General features: G+C 45.1%; 1 protein-coding gene across 2 annotated transcripts; it reads right to left on the bottom strand.

Moving 5' to 3' along the window:
* Nucleotides 1–690: 690 nt before the first annotated feature.
* Nucleotides 691–18,985, bottom strand: DDX27 (DEAD-box helicase 27). Of its 2 annotated transcripts, XM_036902026.2 has the most exons (21): nucleotides 18,803–18,984; nucleotides 16,809–16,955; nucleotides 15,061–15,120; nucleotides 14,644–14,809; nucleotides 14,051–14,094; nucleotides 13,841–13,927; nucleotides 13,092–13,197; nucleotides 11,362–11,535; nucleotides 10,570–10,720; nucleotides 8,284–8,383; nucleotides 8,004–8,145; nucleotides 6,945–7,098; nucleotides 5,837–5,918; nucleotides 5,546–5,723; nucleotides 4,299–4,405; nucleotides 3,989–4,088; nucleotides 2,410–2,504; nucleotides 2,213–2,336; nucleotides 1,583–1,670; nucleotides 943–1,017; nucleotides 691–818 (listed from the first exon to the last, which is right to left on the bottom strand). In XM_036902026.2, the coding sequence occupies exons 1-21, from the start codon at nucleotides 18,944–18,946 to the stop codon at nucleotides 800–802; spliced, it is 2,343 nt and encodes a 780-aa protein (XP_036757921.1). In that variant the 5' UTR covers nucleotides 18,947–18,984; the 3' UTR covers nucleotides 691–799. The 2 variants fall into 2 exon arrangements, 1 of the variants encoding a protein (XP_036757921.1); XR_008997998.1 differs by lacking the exon at nucleotides 2,213–2,336 and having other exon boundaries at nucleotides 18,803–18,985.
* Between the last annotated feature and the right edge of the window lie 35 nt (nucleotides 18,986–19,020).

Below are 19,020 nucleotides of genomic sequence, written 5' to 3'. Positions count from 1 at the left end.
CTAGCTTTCATCGTATTGTCAAAAGGACCTGTGATTCATCATTCTACATAGTAAAAGCTGTTTTTTTTGTAACAAGGCGCTAACCTTGAGATCCCTTCTGTTACGTTTGAGCTCCCATTTCTCAGGTAGCATTTCCACAGAATAGTCAGGGATCTGTATGGGTTCAGGTATCTCTTGGTTTCAAAACCTGAATTTCCAACTAACTGGAAAGTTACTCCACCTTGCCAAGCCTTTGTTTATATGCCAAATGGGGCTACCAGTCCCTGCCTCACAGGAGTAGTGAACTGAACAAGACCATGCTCAGAACACAATTTTTAGTAAACAGTTGGTACTCTACAAATATTCTGTAATACCAACAGAAGAGAACACGTAACAATCTCCTCACTCCACATCCAGTTCCTCTACAAGCATAAAGGTGCATTCCAAGTATATGTGGCCGTGCCAAGTGGGCAGACTCGAGGGTAGACTGTGTGTGTGCTATTGACGGGAAGAGACAGGAATAAAATAATACAATGAGATTGGTTTCTTTCCCCTTCCACAAAATAGTTCCATTTGGTACATTCTTCATGGGAGAGCTTATCAGCAAGAGGGACACTTGGCTGACCAATGGAGGTGCTTGGGAAGCCGCTCTACTCACTACCCCCACTCCCACCCCCAACTGTTTTTCTTTAATGGACAAATGACACAGACTTAAGTTTTACAGAATTTTTTTATGAATGAAGAAAAGACAGATCAGGCCAAGATGACTTCATACAAGGAAAGGACCCAAGGGTCGCCCCACGAACTTGCATCACCACTGCTACTTCCTCCTCTTGTGCCTATTAAGAAAACCAGCAGCGTAAAGACCAACCTTTCGTTTCCAATAAAAGAGCTCGTTTCCAATAAAAGGTTTCCTCTCCAATCCCAAACAGTCGATCTGGCCCTTCAAAATAGAAACATTACCTGGATTTAGATTTAAAGTTTCCTCCTCGTCTCTGGTGGGGCAAGCCCAACTGTTTCCTTTCTTCAAAGGAGGGGCTGTAAGAGAAGACGAGATGCCCAAAGGGCAAGCTGACAAATGGGTGACAGCTCACCCGCAACCCAGCTCCCACCCACAACCCAGTTCCCACACAGCAGCTGCCATCACAGATGCATTGCTTCGGGGCCTGAGGCTTTAGGCCTGTGTTTCCACCAGATGATACGGGTTTGTGGAAGTCAGGGCCCAACTTCAGAACAAGACCGCAAGGGGCCCCTCTCATGTACGTATAAAACTACTTGGGAAACTCAGTCTAGCTCCTTCCCAACTCCGGCCAGCCTTGAGGGGACACATTCCCAAGAGCAAACAGGATCTTTTGTTTGGAGTTCTATCACTCTCCTGAGGGAAAGCTCTATTTCTGAACCAAAGATGTGCCACTTCACCTCCCATGCAGGGGGCCTTAGCACTTATCTAGTTCTCATCCTGGGATCATGGACTGGGGAGGGGAGGGAGGCAGACAGGAGCCCTTGACATTATATATTATAAAGCTGCAGTGGGGAAGAAGGGAGAAAATATTCATAGCTTTCATTAAAATACCAAAAGTTCTGTGATGAGTTAAAACCCTACCCAGCTCGATACTGTTTGAGGGCCTTCTTGCTTGTGTTGGTGAGTTCTTCATCAAATACAGATTTCTTCACCTGCTTTTGCTTCTTGGCTGTGCACAGAAAGAATGGGTTAAACATACCTTTGTAACCATCAAGCTCCTCAATCCTCAGGCTCAGGTTAATGGTTCCAAGTTCAGTGGGTGCTCTGGCCCGATGATTTAATTGACATGGAGGGGAGACCTCAGATTCCAGCAGAAAAGGGTTGAGGAATCAGTAGTAGTACCAGGTGTAAAGAACCACACTAAAGGATGACTGCAGAATCCAAAAGTGAAACAGACCACTTACATGTGAAAAGGGCCAAAGATCATCTTCACTTCCTTCTACCCTGCCCCACTCCTCCAAGTAGCAGCTGGTAAGGGCTTAGGCTCCAGAGACGGAAAGGCCTGGGTTCAAATCCTAGCTTTCTCCACCAACTACAGGGTCATTTCACCATTTGGAGCCAACAGGACAGCTGTACACACTGGTACTAACTCATTACTCAGAAAATGTGGGCTCTTATCATTGTCCTTCCAGTTTTCTCCCTGCCCCAAGCAGGTTTCAGACAGAACCTTCCTACCAGGAGCCAGGTCCTACAGGCTCCCCATGTGCCTACCAGGGCCTCTCACTGGCTCCTCCTCGGGCATTGCTCGGGCCCGCTTGGCTCTGCGATTCCTCTTGGCCAGCCGCTCAGCAAACATCTGTGCCTTGAGGATTTCAAACTGGGACCTCTCCTCTGCCTGGAGAGGATGATGTGTGAGTATGGGCCAGACCAGGCAGCCCTGACCCAAGTCCAAAGGGATGGCCACTCACTGTCATCTCCCCCTTTTTCTTGGCATCCTTCATAAACTTCTTCCTTTTCTTCTTTCCTCTTAAGGCCAAGTCAAACTCCTGCAGAGCCTTGGCAACTGGGATGAGAAGGGAGCATTAGATTTCAGGTACTGTTCTGTAACTTTTTTCAAACTTAAAATAAGTGCACATGTTTTAAACTGGTACTTAAGGGCTTAAAATGAGAAAACAGCAATCACCTCCTCTACTAGTGGTTATCTTTTTTACGAAATAACATACTTGTTCTACTATTTCTCAGTCCACTTGAGAGATTCATTACCTATCTCCTGTTATGAAAGCTGAAGATTTAGTTCACTTCAACAACCCCCCACACCTTCCCACAGTAGTCATTTCTGTTTTTAACACAGGAATTTAACATTCATAGATTCTAATTTTTTGTTCCATCAAACATAAGCAGTTTTTTTTAAATTGCTAGTACAGTCTAGTCAGAGGGTAATCTTGCAATCCCTAACAAAATAATAAATATATATACCCTCTAACCTACAGTTCTACTTTCAGGAATTTATCCTACAAATCAAATCTACTTTCTTAATTGTTAAAGGGCACCTGTATCTAAACAGGTGCATCAACTTGTTTACAACAGCAAAACATTTTAAATGACCTCAATGTCCTTTAATGGGGACAAATTAAATAAATTACAATCTACCCATATGATGGAAGACCATGCGACCAATTAGGAAAAAAAAGGTGGCTACATGTGCACCTATATAAAATGATACCCAAGCCATAAAATTAATTGAAAAAAGCAAGGTGTAGAAATAAGTGAATTCATTTGTGTTAAAAAAAAAAAAAAAAGTGGGGAGCTGGGGGATTAGGGCAAGAGGAAAGGAATTTATGTTAACTATCTTCCTAAGTTAACTTTTTTAAACTGTGGCAAAATTAATTTAACAAAAAATTTGCCATTTTACCCATTCTTAAGTGTATAATTCAGTAGCATTAATTATATTCACAACATTGTACAACCATCACCATTATCTGTTTCTAAAACTTTCATTATCCCAAACAGAAGCTCTTACAACCATTTATTAACGGGGGCTCCCTCCCCCCAACTCTGGTAATCCCAATTCTACTTTCTCTGTAAGAATTTGCCTATCACTTGATAATATGGGTGAATGTTGAAACCACAATGTTGTTCATGTGAAACCTTCATAAGATTGTATATCAATGATATCATAATAATATTAAAAGCCTTTGCCTATCTAGGTACCTCACATAAACAGAATCATAAGTATTTATCTTTGTGTCTGGATTATTTCACTCAGCATGTTTTTAAAGTTCATCTTTGCAGCCTGTGTCAGAACTTCATCATGGCTGAATAGTATCCCATCGTTTACTCACACCCCATTTTGTGCTGTGTATTTGTTCATCTATTGATGGACACAGTTGTTTCTAATTCTTTGGCTATTGTGAATAATGCTTCAAGGACTGCTGGCAAATATGTTTGAGTCCATTTTCAATTCTTTTGGGCATAGACCTAGGAATGGAATTGCTGGGTCCTACAGTAATTCTCTGTTTAGCTTTTTGATGAACTCCCAGGACATACTTTTCTCCTTCTTCCTCTCTTCTTTGGTCTGGAACCAGCTCCTCTCAGGTTCATTAGGTGCCTCCTTCCCCTTTTCCAGGAGCCGCTTTGCTGTGTTGATCTGTGGGGGGACAGCAAAAGGGTGTCTGCCGTGAAATCTACATCTGATAACAGAGAACATGACAGATGCAGGAAGCCACTGCTTCCAAGCCTGGGACTCTGTTATGATTTGTTTGGCAGACACAGCATTCTGGAAGGGCAGAACCAGCAGGGGCTGGTGCAGTCTGCTTACTGAGCAACATAGTGACCAGGGCCCTCCTCACGGCCTCACCTGGGCTTCCGACTGTTGCATCTCTTTTTCCTCAGCCTCTAGTTGCAGGACTGCATACACATCTTTCTCCATGGTCTCAATCTTGTCCCGGAATTTGAGGATGACATCTTGAAGGAAGAGAACAAGAAAGATTTTTAAATGATGATGGATACTGTATAGTTAATGAGAATAATTGCAGATGTGTATTTACTGACACAAAAAATTTGGAGCTTTTTTCTGTGTGACTTTTCTCCTCACCCACCTCCACAAAGGCCTCCTGATTAAGTGTGGCCTCTGTCTACCTCTCTGACCTTCTGTCTCCACCTTGCTTACCCTTCCCTGGGTCCTCTTCTCTTTAACTCACACACCAAGTTTGTCCCTGCCCCAGAGGCTTTGCCCTGGTTTTCTCTGCTTGGCACACTGTCCCCAGACCACTTATGGCCACCTCATTCTAATCAACTCAGCTGAAATGACATCTATTCAGAGGCCTTTCCTGAACAGCTTCACTAAAGTAGCCACCTCTCCTCCTGTCTCTCAATCACATCTCCTATGAATTTATTGTCTTTTTCCCACCACAGAATCAGCTGTTTTGTTTCCTGTTGTATCCAATATGTAGCACAGAATAAATAGCCCCAGGCACACAGTAGTACTCAGTAATTGATGACTGAATGAATTAAATGAAAATGAAAAAAATTGAAGAAAAAAGACATGTGTGAATGGAAAAAAGTCTGCAAAGATATGCACCTAAATGCTAACAGTGGTGAGCTCTTTTGCCTACATTTCTGCTCTTATTTAATTTAGTTATTTCTAAACCTGAATATATATTTTTGTAACCTTAAAACAAATTTTTAAAAAGGATGTGCTTTAATATGACCCCTATGCATGAGAAGAACAAAAAGAATGAAACATATCCAAAGGGAATGAGTACTGATCTCTTCCCCTGTTCTGCCCTTACTTAGTGGAATCAGGGTGATTAGTAGGGATTTTGCCCCAAAGGTCTTCTCTTTCAAAAGGGTGGAAAATACCTATGAGTGGGGCACTTGGGGTGTAAGTCCATCATTACTCCCTTTCATACAGAGATGAAAGTCCAGGAGGCAAGGTGAGACAGACCTGCCCAGGAGCCCTCAGCAAGGAAGAGGCAGAGCTGGCATTCAAATCTGGCTCCTGACCTGTTCTCATCCATTACCTTCTGCCCTTGGCACTGGATCTCATCTAGACCTGCCCCACTCACCCAATCACCCTGAGTAGCTGCAGGGGTGCCTGCTCACCTTGGGGAAGTATCCGGGCCTTCACAGGGGCCTTGGCGGCCTTTACAATCTCCTTTAGCATCTTCCTCTCCTCTTCTCCCACCAGAGACACTGAGCGCCCAGCCCTGCCAGCACGTGCTGTTCGCCCTACCCGGTGGACGTAATGCTTAATAGTGTTGGGCATCGTGAAGTTGATTACCTGGAAGGACACCAAAGTTAAGTATCAGTCAGAACTGGGAGTTGTGGCAGAGGCGGACACAAGGAGGCAAAAAGATTCCCACCAAAAATTCAAGGAAGTTGGGGGCTGCTCACCGTTTTAACGCCCTCAATGTCAAGTCCACGGGCTGCCACATCTGTGGCCACAAGGATGTCAATTTGTTCATCCTTAAAGCGCCTGGAAATAGCCACAAACAGATGTTCATGTGCATACCAACCCCAGTAATGCTCCATAGCATTTGCAGTCAAACCGCAGCACACAGACTATCATAGTGGGACCATCCGACACTTACATATCCCCTTAATTATCCCATAACTTAGAGCAAATGTAGTGTTGTGTATATACCACCTTAAGCAGCAATTTGCATAAATATGAAAGTTTGAGAACCACAAAGCTAGACTACAGGTACAGCATATGCAAATACCCCAGCATTCAGAACAGCCTTTCTTTAAAAAAAAACTCTCAGCACTAGCAGCTACCAAAGGGAAGGGGGAGAGAAGAGGATTAAAGGGCATTATGATTAACACACATAATGGGGGTGTCACAGGGAAGTAGTGACTCTATAGCATCTTACTACGCTGATGGACATCTACTGCAGTGGGGGTGGGGGGTGGGTAACATGATAATATGGGTGAATGTTGAAACCACAATGTTGCTCATGTGAAACCTTCGTAAGATTGTATATCAGTGATATCTTAGAAAAAAACAAAAAACACCTCAGCTGCTTTTATTAAATAGGGATAGGTGGAGAGTTCTAAAGGATTCCTCCTGGTCTAACAGGTTGACTCATTCTGGAGAATTAAGCAAGAAATCACATGGAAAAGCACAGGGCCTGGAGAAGTAAATACTCAAGAAATGACAGCTGGCTTTGATTCCACATCTCATTCTACCAACCCAGGTTATGTCCACTGCTCTGGAAAAGCTGTAGAGAACAGAACATGTGTTGGGTCTTCCAATGTCCAAATTTCCTGCTGTGGCTCCATTCAGCAGCCCCACTCAAGTCCTGGGGTGTGAGTGTCATCTTCTGTGAGACTAGAGTTCTCAGTGTATCTAGTGGTCAGACTAAAGTGTGTAAAGTGGGGAGTTGCGCTCTCTGCATCCCCTGCTGTTGCTCTAACATAACCTCCGGATGGTATTTTCCCTTTTGAATGAGGAGAGCCCTCTCTGGAGGCTAGGTGGGGGCCTCAGCCCCCCATACTTTACCGGAGGGCCTCCAGCCGCTGTGTCTGTGACAAGTTGCCATGGAGCTCACCCACCTGCAGCCCCATGAGCCCCAGGAGAATGTGCATGCGGTGGGCCTGCTTCTTGGTCTGGGTGAACAGCATCACGTGGTCAGTGAAGGTTCTTGTCAACAGAGCTGGCAGGGAGAGAAGAACGAGCTGGCAGCTGCCTCTGACACGTACTCCCTCCTTGCCTGCAAGGTGGCCACCGTGCCTCGCACGGGGTAGACAGGCAAGGTCCCTGCTTGTGGAGCTCATATTCCAAGGTGGAGACAGAAGCCGATTCCTGGTTCCCAACAGTGATAAACACTGTGAGAGTGAAGCGAGGATGAGCAGGCAGCTTTGGGGCTGGATTCTCTCAAGAGGTGAAAGTAAACCGAATGACAAGGCGGGCTCATCAAGAAGTTATGGGAGGAAGATTCCAGGCAGACGAAAGAACAAATGAAAAGGCTGAGGCAGGACAAGCTTGGTGGGTTGAGAAAGTGGAAGCAGTTGAGTGTGGCTGCAGGGCCATGAGCAAGGGCACCAAACCTGGGACTCCAGTGGACGGGGGGCCAGGTCCCAGAGGGTCCCATGGGACTCACTAGGGAGTGTGGATTTTAGTCCAAGAACAATGGAAGACACCAGAGGGTTTTAAACAGAGAAATAATAGAAGCAAATACTGCATTATAACTGATGTGCAGTGTGGAGAACAGATCTCCAAGGGACAGAAGCAGAAGCAGGCCAGCCCGTAAGGGGCTGGTGCTGCTTCAGGAATTCAGGCAACAGACAGTAGTGCCTGGGCAGAGGGCGGAGGAGCAGCTGGGGGAAAGGGGCTGGAGTTTTCAGCAGGACTGAAAGAGGCCTGGTGTGGGAGGGACGTGAGGTGATAAAATGGAGGAAGGACTGTGGCGAAGTGATGGAGCAAACGGACAGCAGTATCATGCACCACATCAGGGGAGACGGCTGGCGGAGGCACAGGGCCAAACCCAAGGCTGCAGGGTGGCATCCACCTGGCCAAGGGAGGTGAGCAACCCCTGCCTGCCCCACCCTGGGCTTTCACCTGCCACAATGGCTTCCCGGTCCCCTTCCCGATTCGGCCGAATCCGGATGAACTCCTGCCGCAGGAAGGGGGCCACGTCTGTGTTGCTGTTCACAAATATCCGGATGGGATTCTTCAAAGAGACAGAAGCCAGATCTTTTACCTGCCAGGCACAAAGACAGGGTGCTCACTGGCCTGCCAGGAGGCAGGGAGGGAGGCAAGCCTAGCACCCTGTCCAGCCCAGCCTGGGTCCTCTGCTCTGCCCCTCCTGCCCTCCCCAAGGAGAATTCCTGCAGCCCACCTCATCCGTCATCGTGGCTGAGAAGAGCATGGTCTGGCGGTGGTGGGAACACATTCGGATAATCTCCTTCATCTGCTCCTCAAAGTACTCATCCAGCATCCTGGCAAGGAGGGAGGGGAAGGAATCAAAAAACATAGACTGAGCTCACATCTGTCAGTGAGGAACAGAAAATGCCACACAGGCTGATGTTTTGATGTTGTAACTCTTTTATGTTTCAGGCTCATTTATTTACTGATTAGTATTAATATTGTTATTTTGTCTTTTCACCACGAGTCACCAAAAATTATTATTTGGCCACTTTGTCTTTTCATCAAGAGTCACCAAAAATTATTATTTGGCCACATTTGCCTTGTCTTTTTTTTGCTTAACTATATGCAAGTAAGATGCAAATTATCATGACATCCCTAAATATTTCAGCATACATTCCCTAAGAACAATAACCTTCTATATAACCACAGTGTTGTCATCACAGCCAAGAAATTTAAGAGTTTGAATAATATCTAAAGTATAGGCCACATTCAAATTTCCCTTAACTGTCCCAAAAATGTCATTTTAGAGGTGTCTTTTAATTCTTTCGGTCCTGGAACCAAAGTTCTGGCACTGAATTTGGTTGTCATGTCCCTTTTATCTCTATTAATCTAGAAGAGTCCCCTCATGCTTTCTCGCAATCTGTATCTGTCAAATTATTCCCCAGGGGCTGGAGTCGGTAGATCACTGCTGGCAGAGTGTCAGGGTATGGGCGGGCATGTGCTTCGCTCTCACCCACCGGAGACGCACACTGACAGTTTGTTCCAGTGCCGCTAAGCGAGCTTGATCACTCAGATAAAGGTGGTGTCTGCCAGTTCTCTCCACTGTAAAGGAACCCCTTTCTCTTTGTAGATACATTAATCTGTGAGAGTATTTCGACTCTAGTTATTTCAACTAACCCAATCCTTTACAGTATTTTTCCATCTAGTTAGGCTCAAGTTGAGTATCAGGTGCCACATTCAATTATCATGTCTCCTTGATCAGAAGCCTTTCCTGGTCTTCTGAGACATTGGCATTTTTGAAGAATTTAATTCCCCTCCCCTTTAAAACTTAAATCAGATTATGTTTCCATGGCTTAGAGAGACCTCCTTTACCCTTCAGGTCTCAGGAACAGTCATTTGCTCTGGGAGAGTCGATCAGATATTCAGCAAATACTGAATGGAGCATCCCTAGATAAAGGACACACCTCTGGGCACTGGGCATCCAGGAGCAAGCACCACAAAGCCAGCCCTTCATGAACTTGACGTTCCAGGGCTGTCCCCTAGGAGGGACACAACCACCCACCAGTTTAAAAGGTCAGAGAGGCACAGCACCTTGGAGGATGCAAGGCAGGGAGGGAGGGGCGGAAGGAGGAGGGCAGGAACTGTTACAGAGTGTGGCCGCAAAGGCCCTCAGAGAAGTAACAACTGGAGCAGAAGCTGAGGAGTTCAAGTGGTCGTTCCCCAGGGAGGGAATGCCAAGTGCAGCAGCCCCAAGGTGGGGGCATGCAGCAGGGTTCACCAAGGTGCCCTGTGGCTGTGAAAACAAGAAGACAGGAATGACACTAAGGATTTAGGCCTGAACAACTGCAAGGATGGAGGGGCCATGCACTGAGCTGGGACGAGACGGGGAGGGGTGTATGGAATCAGAGCTTGCTTAAGGGGCTGCTTATGGTGGAGACACTTCAATTGGACAGTAAACTTGAACAGGCTTTGGGGTTATCTGTGACCTCTTTCCCCCACCCCCACCTCTATTCTTAGTCCAGTGCATTAAAAGTTCATTCTGTTGAGTCATGAAGGAAAGAGGTAAGCCGATGGGACATATGTGAGAAAGGAAGAGAGAGGAGGAGGGAAGGAAAAAGGAAGGAAGAAGGAAAGGAGAGAGGGGGGGCCCCATCAGAGGCTGCTGAATCCTTACTATGCACTGGCACTCTCTTCATGTTGCTCCTTGTATCCTCAACACCGTGAGGTGGGTATCATTCTTATCCCCCACTTGTAAATAGGAAATGGTTTGCTCGAAAATCTAAATGACATATCTAAATTTCAGGAGGTGGCAGAGCCAGAATTTGACATACTTTTCCCCTTAACCACCACATTACAGAAAGCAAGCAAGATAATCCTGGCTAAGGATGAACAGAAGCTCAATGTGAGCAGCTGAATTGGTATCATACAACAATGGCGATGGCAGAGTCATATAAAATAACGCAGGGGGGCAGGTTCCCGTCTGGGGGTGTGGCCCTTGAGACCTAGAATGCCTGGGGACCCACCATCTCCGATATACCTGTCGGCCTCATCCAGGATGAGCACTTCAATGCTGCTCAAGTGGAAGGAAGGGCAGTTGTGGAGGTGGTCAATGAGCCGGCCTGGGGTGGCGATGAGGACGTCAGGCGCTGCCCGAAGAGCTGCTTCCTGAGACTTCACATCAAGGCCTCCTGCAGAGAGAAGAGCCCCACCAGGGGGCCCATTCAGTCTTTCACTAGTACTGACTGAGCCCTGCCACCACCACGTCTGAAGCCTGATGCGGAGGAAACAGCAGAGAACAAGACAGACAGAGGCCCTGCTCACATGGATTTTACAAGACACTGGGAGAAACATTATTTCATTACAGTTGTGCTAAGCAGGAAAATCAAAAAAAGCAGTGACACAAAGGCACTTCCAAAGAGATGAAGCTCCCCCAAAAATCAATGTCTTTCTGTAACACCTTTGACTTACCATTGCATAAGGAGGGCAACATGAGGTTAGATAACAATAGCACATACCATCATCAGAAAAATTCTGCCCCAAATATTTGATTCATTATTCTTGAGAGGCAAAAATGATACCTTAAATTTGTTCGTTACCAAGAGAAAATTTTTTTCCATCATTTTTATGTTTCATTTTTCAAGGCTGGTTAAGTCTCAATCAAACCCTCTCCCCTCCCATCCACTATCCACTTTAAAAAGACATCACCTCGTTTTTAAAAGGGTTCAATCATATAAAGGCATTTCTGGCACCTGTCATCATCAGACAGTGGGGACGTCCACCCTCCCCACCTCAGAGTCTCGCAGGGGCAGCAGCCCTGGGCCACACTCACCCACAGCCAGGCAGGTGGTGATGCTGCAGAACTGGGCCAGCTGCTTGGTGACGGCGTGCACCTGAATGCCCAGTTCTCGGGTGGGAACCAGCACCAGCACACGTGTTACTGGCGCCTGGCGGGGTTTGTAGATCAGACGTTCCAAGACGGGCAGGGCAAAGGCAGCCGTTTTACCTGGAGGAAAGGCAGCAGGAAAGCCGTGACGAGAGCTTCAGTCCCTTCACAGTTCAGGTTTTCACCTGCACACACAAGCTATACGTCTGCTCGGGGGAAATGAAGCAACTTACTTTTCATAAACCTTTTTGTTTTTAAGCCACATGGTCAATGTAAAAAATCTGTGATATACAAAGAATAAAAATCACCCATAATTCAGCCAACCAGAGATAAACATTAACATAATGGTATCTTTATATCCTAACTTTTTTTAATGGACAGAAATATGAAAATGGAAATTTAATGCAATAACACTTTATACTGCTTAGTAACTTACCTTTTTAAAATGACATTTTCTAGACAGATGCACCCCTATGTTTATTGCAGCACTATTTACAATAGCCAAGAAATGGAAGCAACCTAAGTGTCCATCAGTAGATGAATGGATAAAGAAGATGTGGTACATATACACAATGGAATATTATTCAGCCATAAGAAGAAAAATCCTACCATTTGCAACAACATGGATGGAGCTCGAGGGTATTATGCTCAGTGAAATAAGCCAGGCGGAGAAAGACAAGTATCAAATGATTTCACTCATATGTGGAGAATAAGAACAAAGAAAAAACTGAAGGAACAAAACAGCAGCAGAATCACAGAACCCAAGAATGGACTAACAGTTACCAAAGGGAAAGGGACTGAGGAGGATGGGTGGGAAGGGAGGGATAAGGGGGGGTCGGAGAAAGGGGGCCTTACGATTAGCATGTATAATGTCGGTGGGGGGCACAGGGAGGGCTGTGCAACACAGAAGACAAGTAGTGATTCTACAGTATCTTACTACGCTGATGGACAGTGACTGTCATGGGGGTTGTGGGGGGGACTTGGTGAAGGGGGGAACCTAGTAAACATAATGTTCCTCATGTAATTATAGACTAATGATATAAAAACAAAAAAGACATTTTCTTATTTAAAATACTCTATACTTTTAGAAAATGGTTGCGTAGTATTGTCATATGATTATGTTCACTGTATAATTAACTATACTAATATATAATGTCCTGATGAACACCTTTTTAGAAAATCTTTACTCCTCCAGGGGGGCCTATCTTGGCAGCAAAAGGAGGTCGTGGTCACAGAGATACCCTGACAGGATAGTCACAGGCACACGTTTTAGGAGGTCTGGTAAAGGTCACTTTTACTTAATCTTATCAGGGTATCTCTGTAACTGTGACCTCCTACTGATGCTGTGATAGGCCCCCATCATGGGAGTGAAGATTTTACAAAACGGATGTTCATCAGAACACTACATATTAGTATGGCTAATTATACAGTAAAAATAATCATGTAACAGAATATTATGTAACCATATTTTAAAAGTAGAATATTTAAATAAAATCTATGTTAAGTTTTTTTAAAAGGGAAATTACTAAACAGAATAGTGTTATTGCATTCAAGTTTATATTTGCGTATTTAGTAAAGTGGCCTTTTCGTAAGTCAACCTAGATTCTTGTTCTAGCTGAACATCCTCCTTCAGCCTCCTCCTCTCCCTCTCCAGCTGCAAGTCCCTGTCCTTTTACCTGTCCCAGTGGCTGCACAGGCACAGATGTCCTTCCCCAGCAGACCCACAGGTATGCATGCCTTCTGGATCGGGGTGGGCTGCTTGAAGCCCATGACTGTAATGGCCTGAAGAGAAAAGACAGGGTCAGAAAGGAGCAGGTGGGGGGGTCTCAGCTGGAAACAAACACACAATTTTCCAAACAAGTGGTAACTGTTCCAATCCCTTCCTGTCATCCATTCCACAAACATGTATAGAGTGCCTATTGTATGTGAGACCTGTTCTAAGCACTGAGGATATAGCAGTAAACAAAAGAAATAAAAATCCTGCCCTCAGGAATCTTACAATCTGGTAGAAAAAGACTGAAAACAAACACATGTCATATGGAGAAAACTAGAGCAGTCAAGGGGCTGGGTGGGCAGGGGGGCAAGAGATGAATGCAATTTACAGTAGGGTTGTCAGCGAAGGTGTCACTGAGCAAGGGAATACCCAGTAGAACCCTGAAAGACACGAGGAGCACCCCAAGCAGAGGGAACAGCAGCTGCGGTGTGCTTGAGGCCGGTGAGCCTGCAGGGGAACTAATGCTAAGAGACATCATCACAGGGGACCAGAAGGGACAGAGCCTTATAGGCCAAGATGGAACTTTTTAAGAGGGTTCTCTGGTAGCTGTGTGGACGACAGAGTTTAGGGAGGAAAGAGCCAAATTTACAGCAGAGAGCCCAGCTAGGGGGGGAGAGCAATAATCCCATGGTTGCCAGAAGAAGCCACTACCTTGAGAAGAGGGCGGGAAAGGTTCATGTCCTGGAATGAGAGTTTCTCATCATACTGAGACGCATCTTCAAAAAATCCTCCTGCTTCCTATACCACAAAGTCAAAAGCAAAATGACCGTTCAGCAAAAAGGGCCCAAGAAAATGAGATGACCTGAAATCCTTTGATGTGGCAAAAACAAGCTGTACCCAGGTTTCCGTGCCCACGCTCACCTGTCCTTTCTTCTTCTTCTTCCGCTGCTTGACTTTCAGCGTATCTATGAGAAGAATATAGCCGACAATCAGGCTCGGAGCCACTGAGCGTTTCTGGTCTGTCAGACGGTGCCCTGACTGTTCTATGTGGGCACCTCACTGAATCCACCACGACCTGAGGGAGCCCCTGTCGTTAGACTCACTGCACAGACGAGGACACCGTGCAGCAGAAGGCAGTTCCAGAGACCAGGCTCTCAACCACTGCACCCGAGTACAATGCCTCAGCTCTCATTTCTGCAAGAAACGTTTAATGGAACACCCGCTATATGGCTGGATCCTTCTGAGGTGGGACGTGGGGGAGCTCTCACCCCAAATTAGTTTGAGTCAGAGAGGTGCCAGCAGCTGTGTGGGGCTGGAGATGAGGAGGAGAGTACAGTCGGCCTGCAGAGGACAGGAGCCCTAACAAAATCCCAAGAAAAGAGAACTAGAAAAAGGGAGTTCAGCATGAAGACTGAACTGAACTGTGTAAAAGGGCCCACGGAATACTACAAAGTAAGGGCGAACATGTCCCCATTTCCTGGCCCCGTTTCTGACAGCATCACCCTACCATCTACCTGCTTGAGTGAGGATGTTCTCATCAGCCGATGAATAGTCGGTCTCCGATTCCTCCTCTTCTGGGCCTTCCTCGTCTTTCCCTCTGGGGTCTTCCTGCCCCTCAGATCCAAAGCCCTCCTTTGCTTCTTCGTCCTTCTCTGACTTCCCCAACTTGGCTTCTTTATCCTGGGAAAAATAAGTAAATGAAGCAAGGCAACCACAAACTGTAAGAAACCCAGCCCCTATGAAGAGCAACATTATGCTCTCCAGCCTGGGCTGAATGCTGTGTGGCTTCTCCGTGAATGAACAACAGGCGCACAGAGAAGCCTTCCTGCACCAGCCCCACTCCAGCCCAGGCTTAAAGGGACAGGGTGGTGCCATGCTGAGTAAGGTTCAGGGCTTAACTACAAAAAGAAGAAACCACTTTGCTTTCTCACCTCTGTTTTCCTTTTCTTGCGCACTTTCTCTATCTTCTCATCTAATGTAGTGGCTGCCCTCTGCAAATAAAAATAAAGACATGAGAAACATTTATACGTATGGGGAAGAAATAAAGCAAGGTTCCCCTGAGGGTAGGGTCTCAAATGTTCATATAGAAAAGGCTTGTCTGTCCTTGGATAGATTAACTGATCTGTAGATTATTCATAGCAAAAATATGTATTAAATAAGTGCTCAATTGTGGAAAAACTTTAAATTACCTGTAGCCAATAAGAACATCCACATTTTAGAATGTGTTTATTACTCAGAATATAATCACCAAAAGATGTCAAATTTGTATCTGAATGCTACTTGGAAAAACCCTTCCTCCTGCCAATCAGACATAATTTAGCCTATTGATTCAATGTTGAAATAAGCAAATTCAGGTAATGCTGGAGACTGCCAAAACTTCAGGAAGATAAGTAATAGCAATAAAGTAATAGCAGGCCCCCATTATGCATGCTCAAATCACCCTGCCCTGTGGTAACGTCCACCACAACTACAATAAACCTGTGCAACTGGTTGCTTATTTTTTCTACCCTGCTAGACTGTCAGCTTTGTAAAACCAAGTCTTTAATTACACAGGAGTCTGTATGCCAGGAGCTGGGAACAAATGTAGTATTTAGTAAATGAATCTGGAATGAACGCTCATCAAAATATGGAGCAGGGGAACAAACACTTCATAATTAATTTGAAAACGGAAAATTTATCTGATAGTGTCTGACAAAATACTGAAAAGGAAAAAACAAATCACACACACACAAAATCCTCTTAAGATGACCTTAAAAAGGCAATGCTGATTTATTTCAATCAGAATAAGCACAAGGACTAGCAGAGTCTGTATTAAATTGCTCTGAAACAGGTACTATTTCTCTTTGAAGTGCATGGCCTGGAAAATAATTTTGATGCATCTTCTAGCTTGTTTACCAGATTCAAAAAAAGCACAGGATTGTGGCAAACAAGCAGATGACAATGACATTTGTGGCAGCTTTGGCTCTGCTGTGCGGGAACCAGAGACCCTAAACAGTGATGCCATGTGAAATCACCTGGCAAGTGACAGAGAATGACAGTATCTGTGGGGCACAGTCTAGCTATCAAAAACACCACAACCAAGGGTACCTGATAGACTGTAGTTTCTTACAAACTGATGTAACAAAAATTTCTTTCTAATACTTAAAACAAAGAAGGAGCACCTAGAAAAGGGACCATTTTAACATAGCAATTTTTTTAAAGCAATTTACATGTCATGTTAGATATTTCTAAATCATTGTTCCGCTGAGCCTTTTTTTCACATTTTAATGTCTATAGAATCAAGAAGGGTTTCTCTTAATATATACACTGAAGTTGGTCTGAGTTTACCATCCCCTTCTCCAGGAAAAGCTGTCATGGACCATTTCCTAATAAGGGAAATCAGATATTTCTGATACTTTAAAATATCATCTGTAGATCAATGAATGCATTCGTAACTAAAGGCTGCAATAAATCTATTTTGCAACATTTTATACTTTGATTTTAACCAAGACTATGAGTTATTTCTGACCATTCCTCCCCACCCCATCCAAAACTATATCATTTATTTCCAAAGGAGTTCCAGTTATCTGCTGAATGTAAACAAATGGCAAAAGGCAGTGAGGTCAGGGTTAGGTCGTGAAACCCACTGCCTAACCTTAACAGTGCACAGCCTGGAACAGCCTATGACTGTTGGTCTCACCTTCTTCTTGAGCTGGCTCATGACGTCAGTCATGGCCCAGCTGCCTTCGTACATCCCCTCCCTCTCGGTGAAAACAAAGTCAGGGTTGAAATCAGCACTGCGGTTCTTCTGCAAGGCTTTCTGCTTTCTGCCCAGCACAATGGGCCCCTGGGAAGAGGGAGAAGCAGGGTGACTATGGGACTAGAAAATGAAGTTACCACATAAGAGAAATATACAAGACAAGTTGACAAGATGACAAGAAGAAACTGAACAATCTAAAATTGTCATGGGAGATTTTCACACACCTCTCTCAGTAACTGACAGATCAAGCAGACAAAAAAGGACTAAGTCTGTAGAAAATCTGAATAGCACAATTAATAAGCTTCATTCCAATAAACATAGAGTGTGCATTCTTTCTGAGCACACATGGAATAGCTGCAAAAACTGATGTCATAGGCCTTTAAGCAAATCTTCAGTAAGTTTCAAAGAATCAATATTATACACTCTGTTCTCTTATGAAAATTCAGTTAAGTTAGAACACTAACAAAAAGATAACTTTAAAAACCCGTATATTTGGAAATTGGAAAGGGAGGACTGGTTGAACTATGGCTTCAGGAGGATAAACAGGAGAAAATACCCTGAGATCTACAAAGTGCTATACTGTTCCTTTTTTGTTCGTTTGTTTGTTATCATTAATCTACAATTACATGAAGAACATTATGTTTACTAGGCTCTCCCCTTCACCAAGTCCCCCTGACAAACCCCGTTACAGTCACTGCCCATCAGCATAGTAAGATGCTGTAGACTCACTACTTGTCTTCTCTGTGTTACACAGTCCTCCCCTTTCCCCCACCCCCCACATTATACATGCTAATCATAATACCCCCTTTCTTCTTCCCCGCCCTTATTATACTGCTCTTTTTTTCTTAACTTGAGTTAAATGATTTCAAAAGACCTCTCACCCTAAACTTTATTATTAGTAATGACTGCATATCATTTCTCAGGTACATAGTTTAGCTATCCATAGTTGTATAGCATGCCATACTTGCAGTTTTGCATTGTCATTTGTCATACTGGCTTCAATCCTTTTTTATGATGGTTTTCCATTCAAGAAATGACCACTGCATTCTGGTAGCTAAGTGGAGAATACATTAGTGGGGGCAGGAGACAGAGCTGGAGAGGACGTATGTTAGGATTTAGGTGGCCAGGAGCAAGATGGAAGTGGCCTGGACCACAGTGGGAGAGTTTTTAGGTGGAGAGAGAGGGAGAAGATAGAGATTCTTGAGCTAGCTTGCAGAACAGTGGGAGCGTAGAGGAAGAAGCTGTCAAAGATGATTCCAGGGTTACTGGGTAGAAACCGAGCAGGCTGGGAGGGTGAGGGAGTTCAGAACTGAACTTTAGAGAAGCTGAATTTGATGAGGCCATTGGTGGTGTCAGTAGGCAGCCAAGGCCTACTTGGCTGAGGGGAAAACACCAGAGCTGTATGTTTGAAGGGGTAGCACCTTTTCCATGACACTGTTTCTTTTTTAACTGCCATACTGCGTAATGTCTGTAACCCCCCACCCCAATATAAGCTTCGTGAGAGTGGTGTCCTTACCTATCTCGTTCATTGCTATGCTCTGAAAGCTCAGAATTAAGTGCAACACATATTAAGTATTCAATAAATACTGACTTAACGAACGAATGCATAACCGTGGCTCCCTGAGCAGGAACCAGGGCTGGCTTCACCTCCGGATTTCTATTACACAGCGCCTGGATTACATATCAGTTCAGTGAATGGGTGTTGAGTTCTCCAAAGCGACACGGAATGCCACGGCCACAGGTGTGAAGATGAGGAAAAGCTAGTGGCGAGCAACTGAGGACGATCTTGGGGCCCCGGTGAAACCCTTCCGACGAACACTTAACATGCCTGACAGGGATGCTGGGAGTTGCAGACAGGGGCCTGAAGAATCACGCGGAAAGGAAACAGGGAAATCGGCCCACCGCCGCGCTCCTGAACCCCTATCGGCTCATACCTCCTCCTCCTCGTCTCCGGAGTCAGACTCGGACTCCACCGGCACATCGTCATCTTCGCCTATCGTCCCGATTAAGCCCAATTCCTGAAACATGTTGCCGCAGCAGCCACTTCCGGAAACTAGGCCTGCGCTCAGCCCTGCCATTACTTTTCCGCGATCTCCTCGTCGTCACCGCGCATGTATTTACATCACTTCCGTTCTGCGGAAGCGCCTGCCGC

This window comes from Manis pentadactyla, chromosome 5, assembly GCF_030020395.1.
Source record: "Manis pentadactyla isolate mManPen7 chromosome 5, mManPen7.hap1, whole genome shotgun sequence".
NCBI lineage: Eukaryota > Metazoa > Chordata > Mammalia > Pholidota > Manidae > Manis > Manis pentadactyla.
The sequence above is the reverse complement of the archived record's forward strand: the minus strand, read 5'-3'. Positions and strand labels throughout refer to the sequence as shown.

What these genes read in the sequence shown, in the direction of transcription:
- DDX27 (XM_036902026.2), bottom strand. Translation starts at nt 18,946, where the DNA reads ATGGCAGGGCTGAGCGCAGGCCTAGTTTCCGGAAGTGGCTGCTGCGGC. An exon ending in ACATTGAGGGCGTTAAAACG is followed by an intron (nt 5,724 to 5,836) that starts GTGAGCAGCCCC and finishes GTGTCCTTCCAG; the next exon opens with GTAATCAACTTCACGATGCC. An exon ending in GGAGCCAGTGAGAGGCCCTG is followed by an intron (nt 1,671 to 2,212) that starts GTAGGCACATGG and finishes TTCTGTGCACAG; the next exon opens with CCAAGAAGCAAAAGCAGGTG.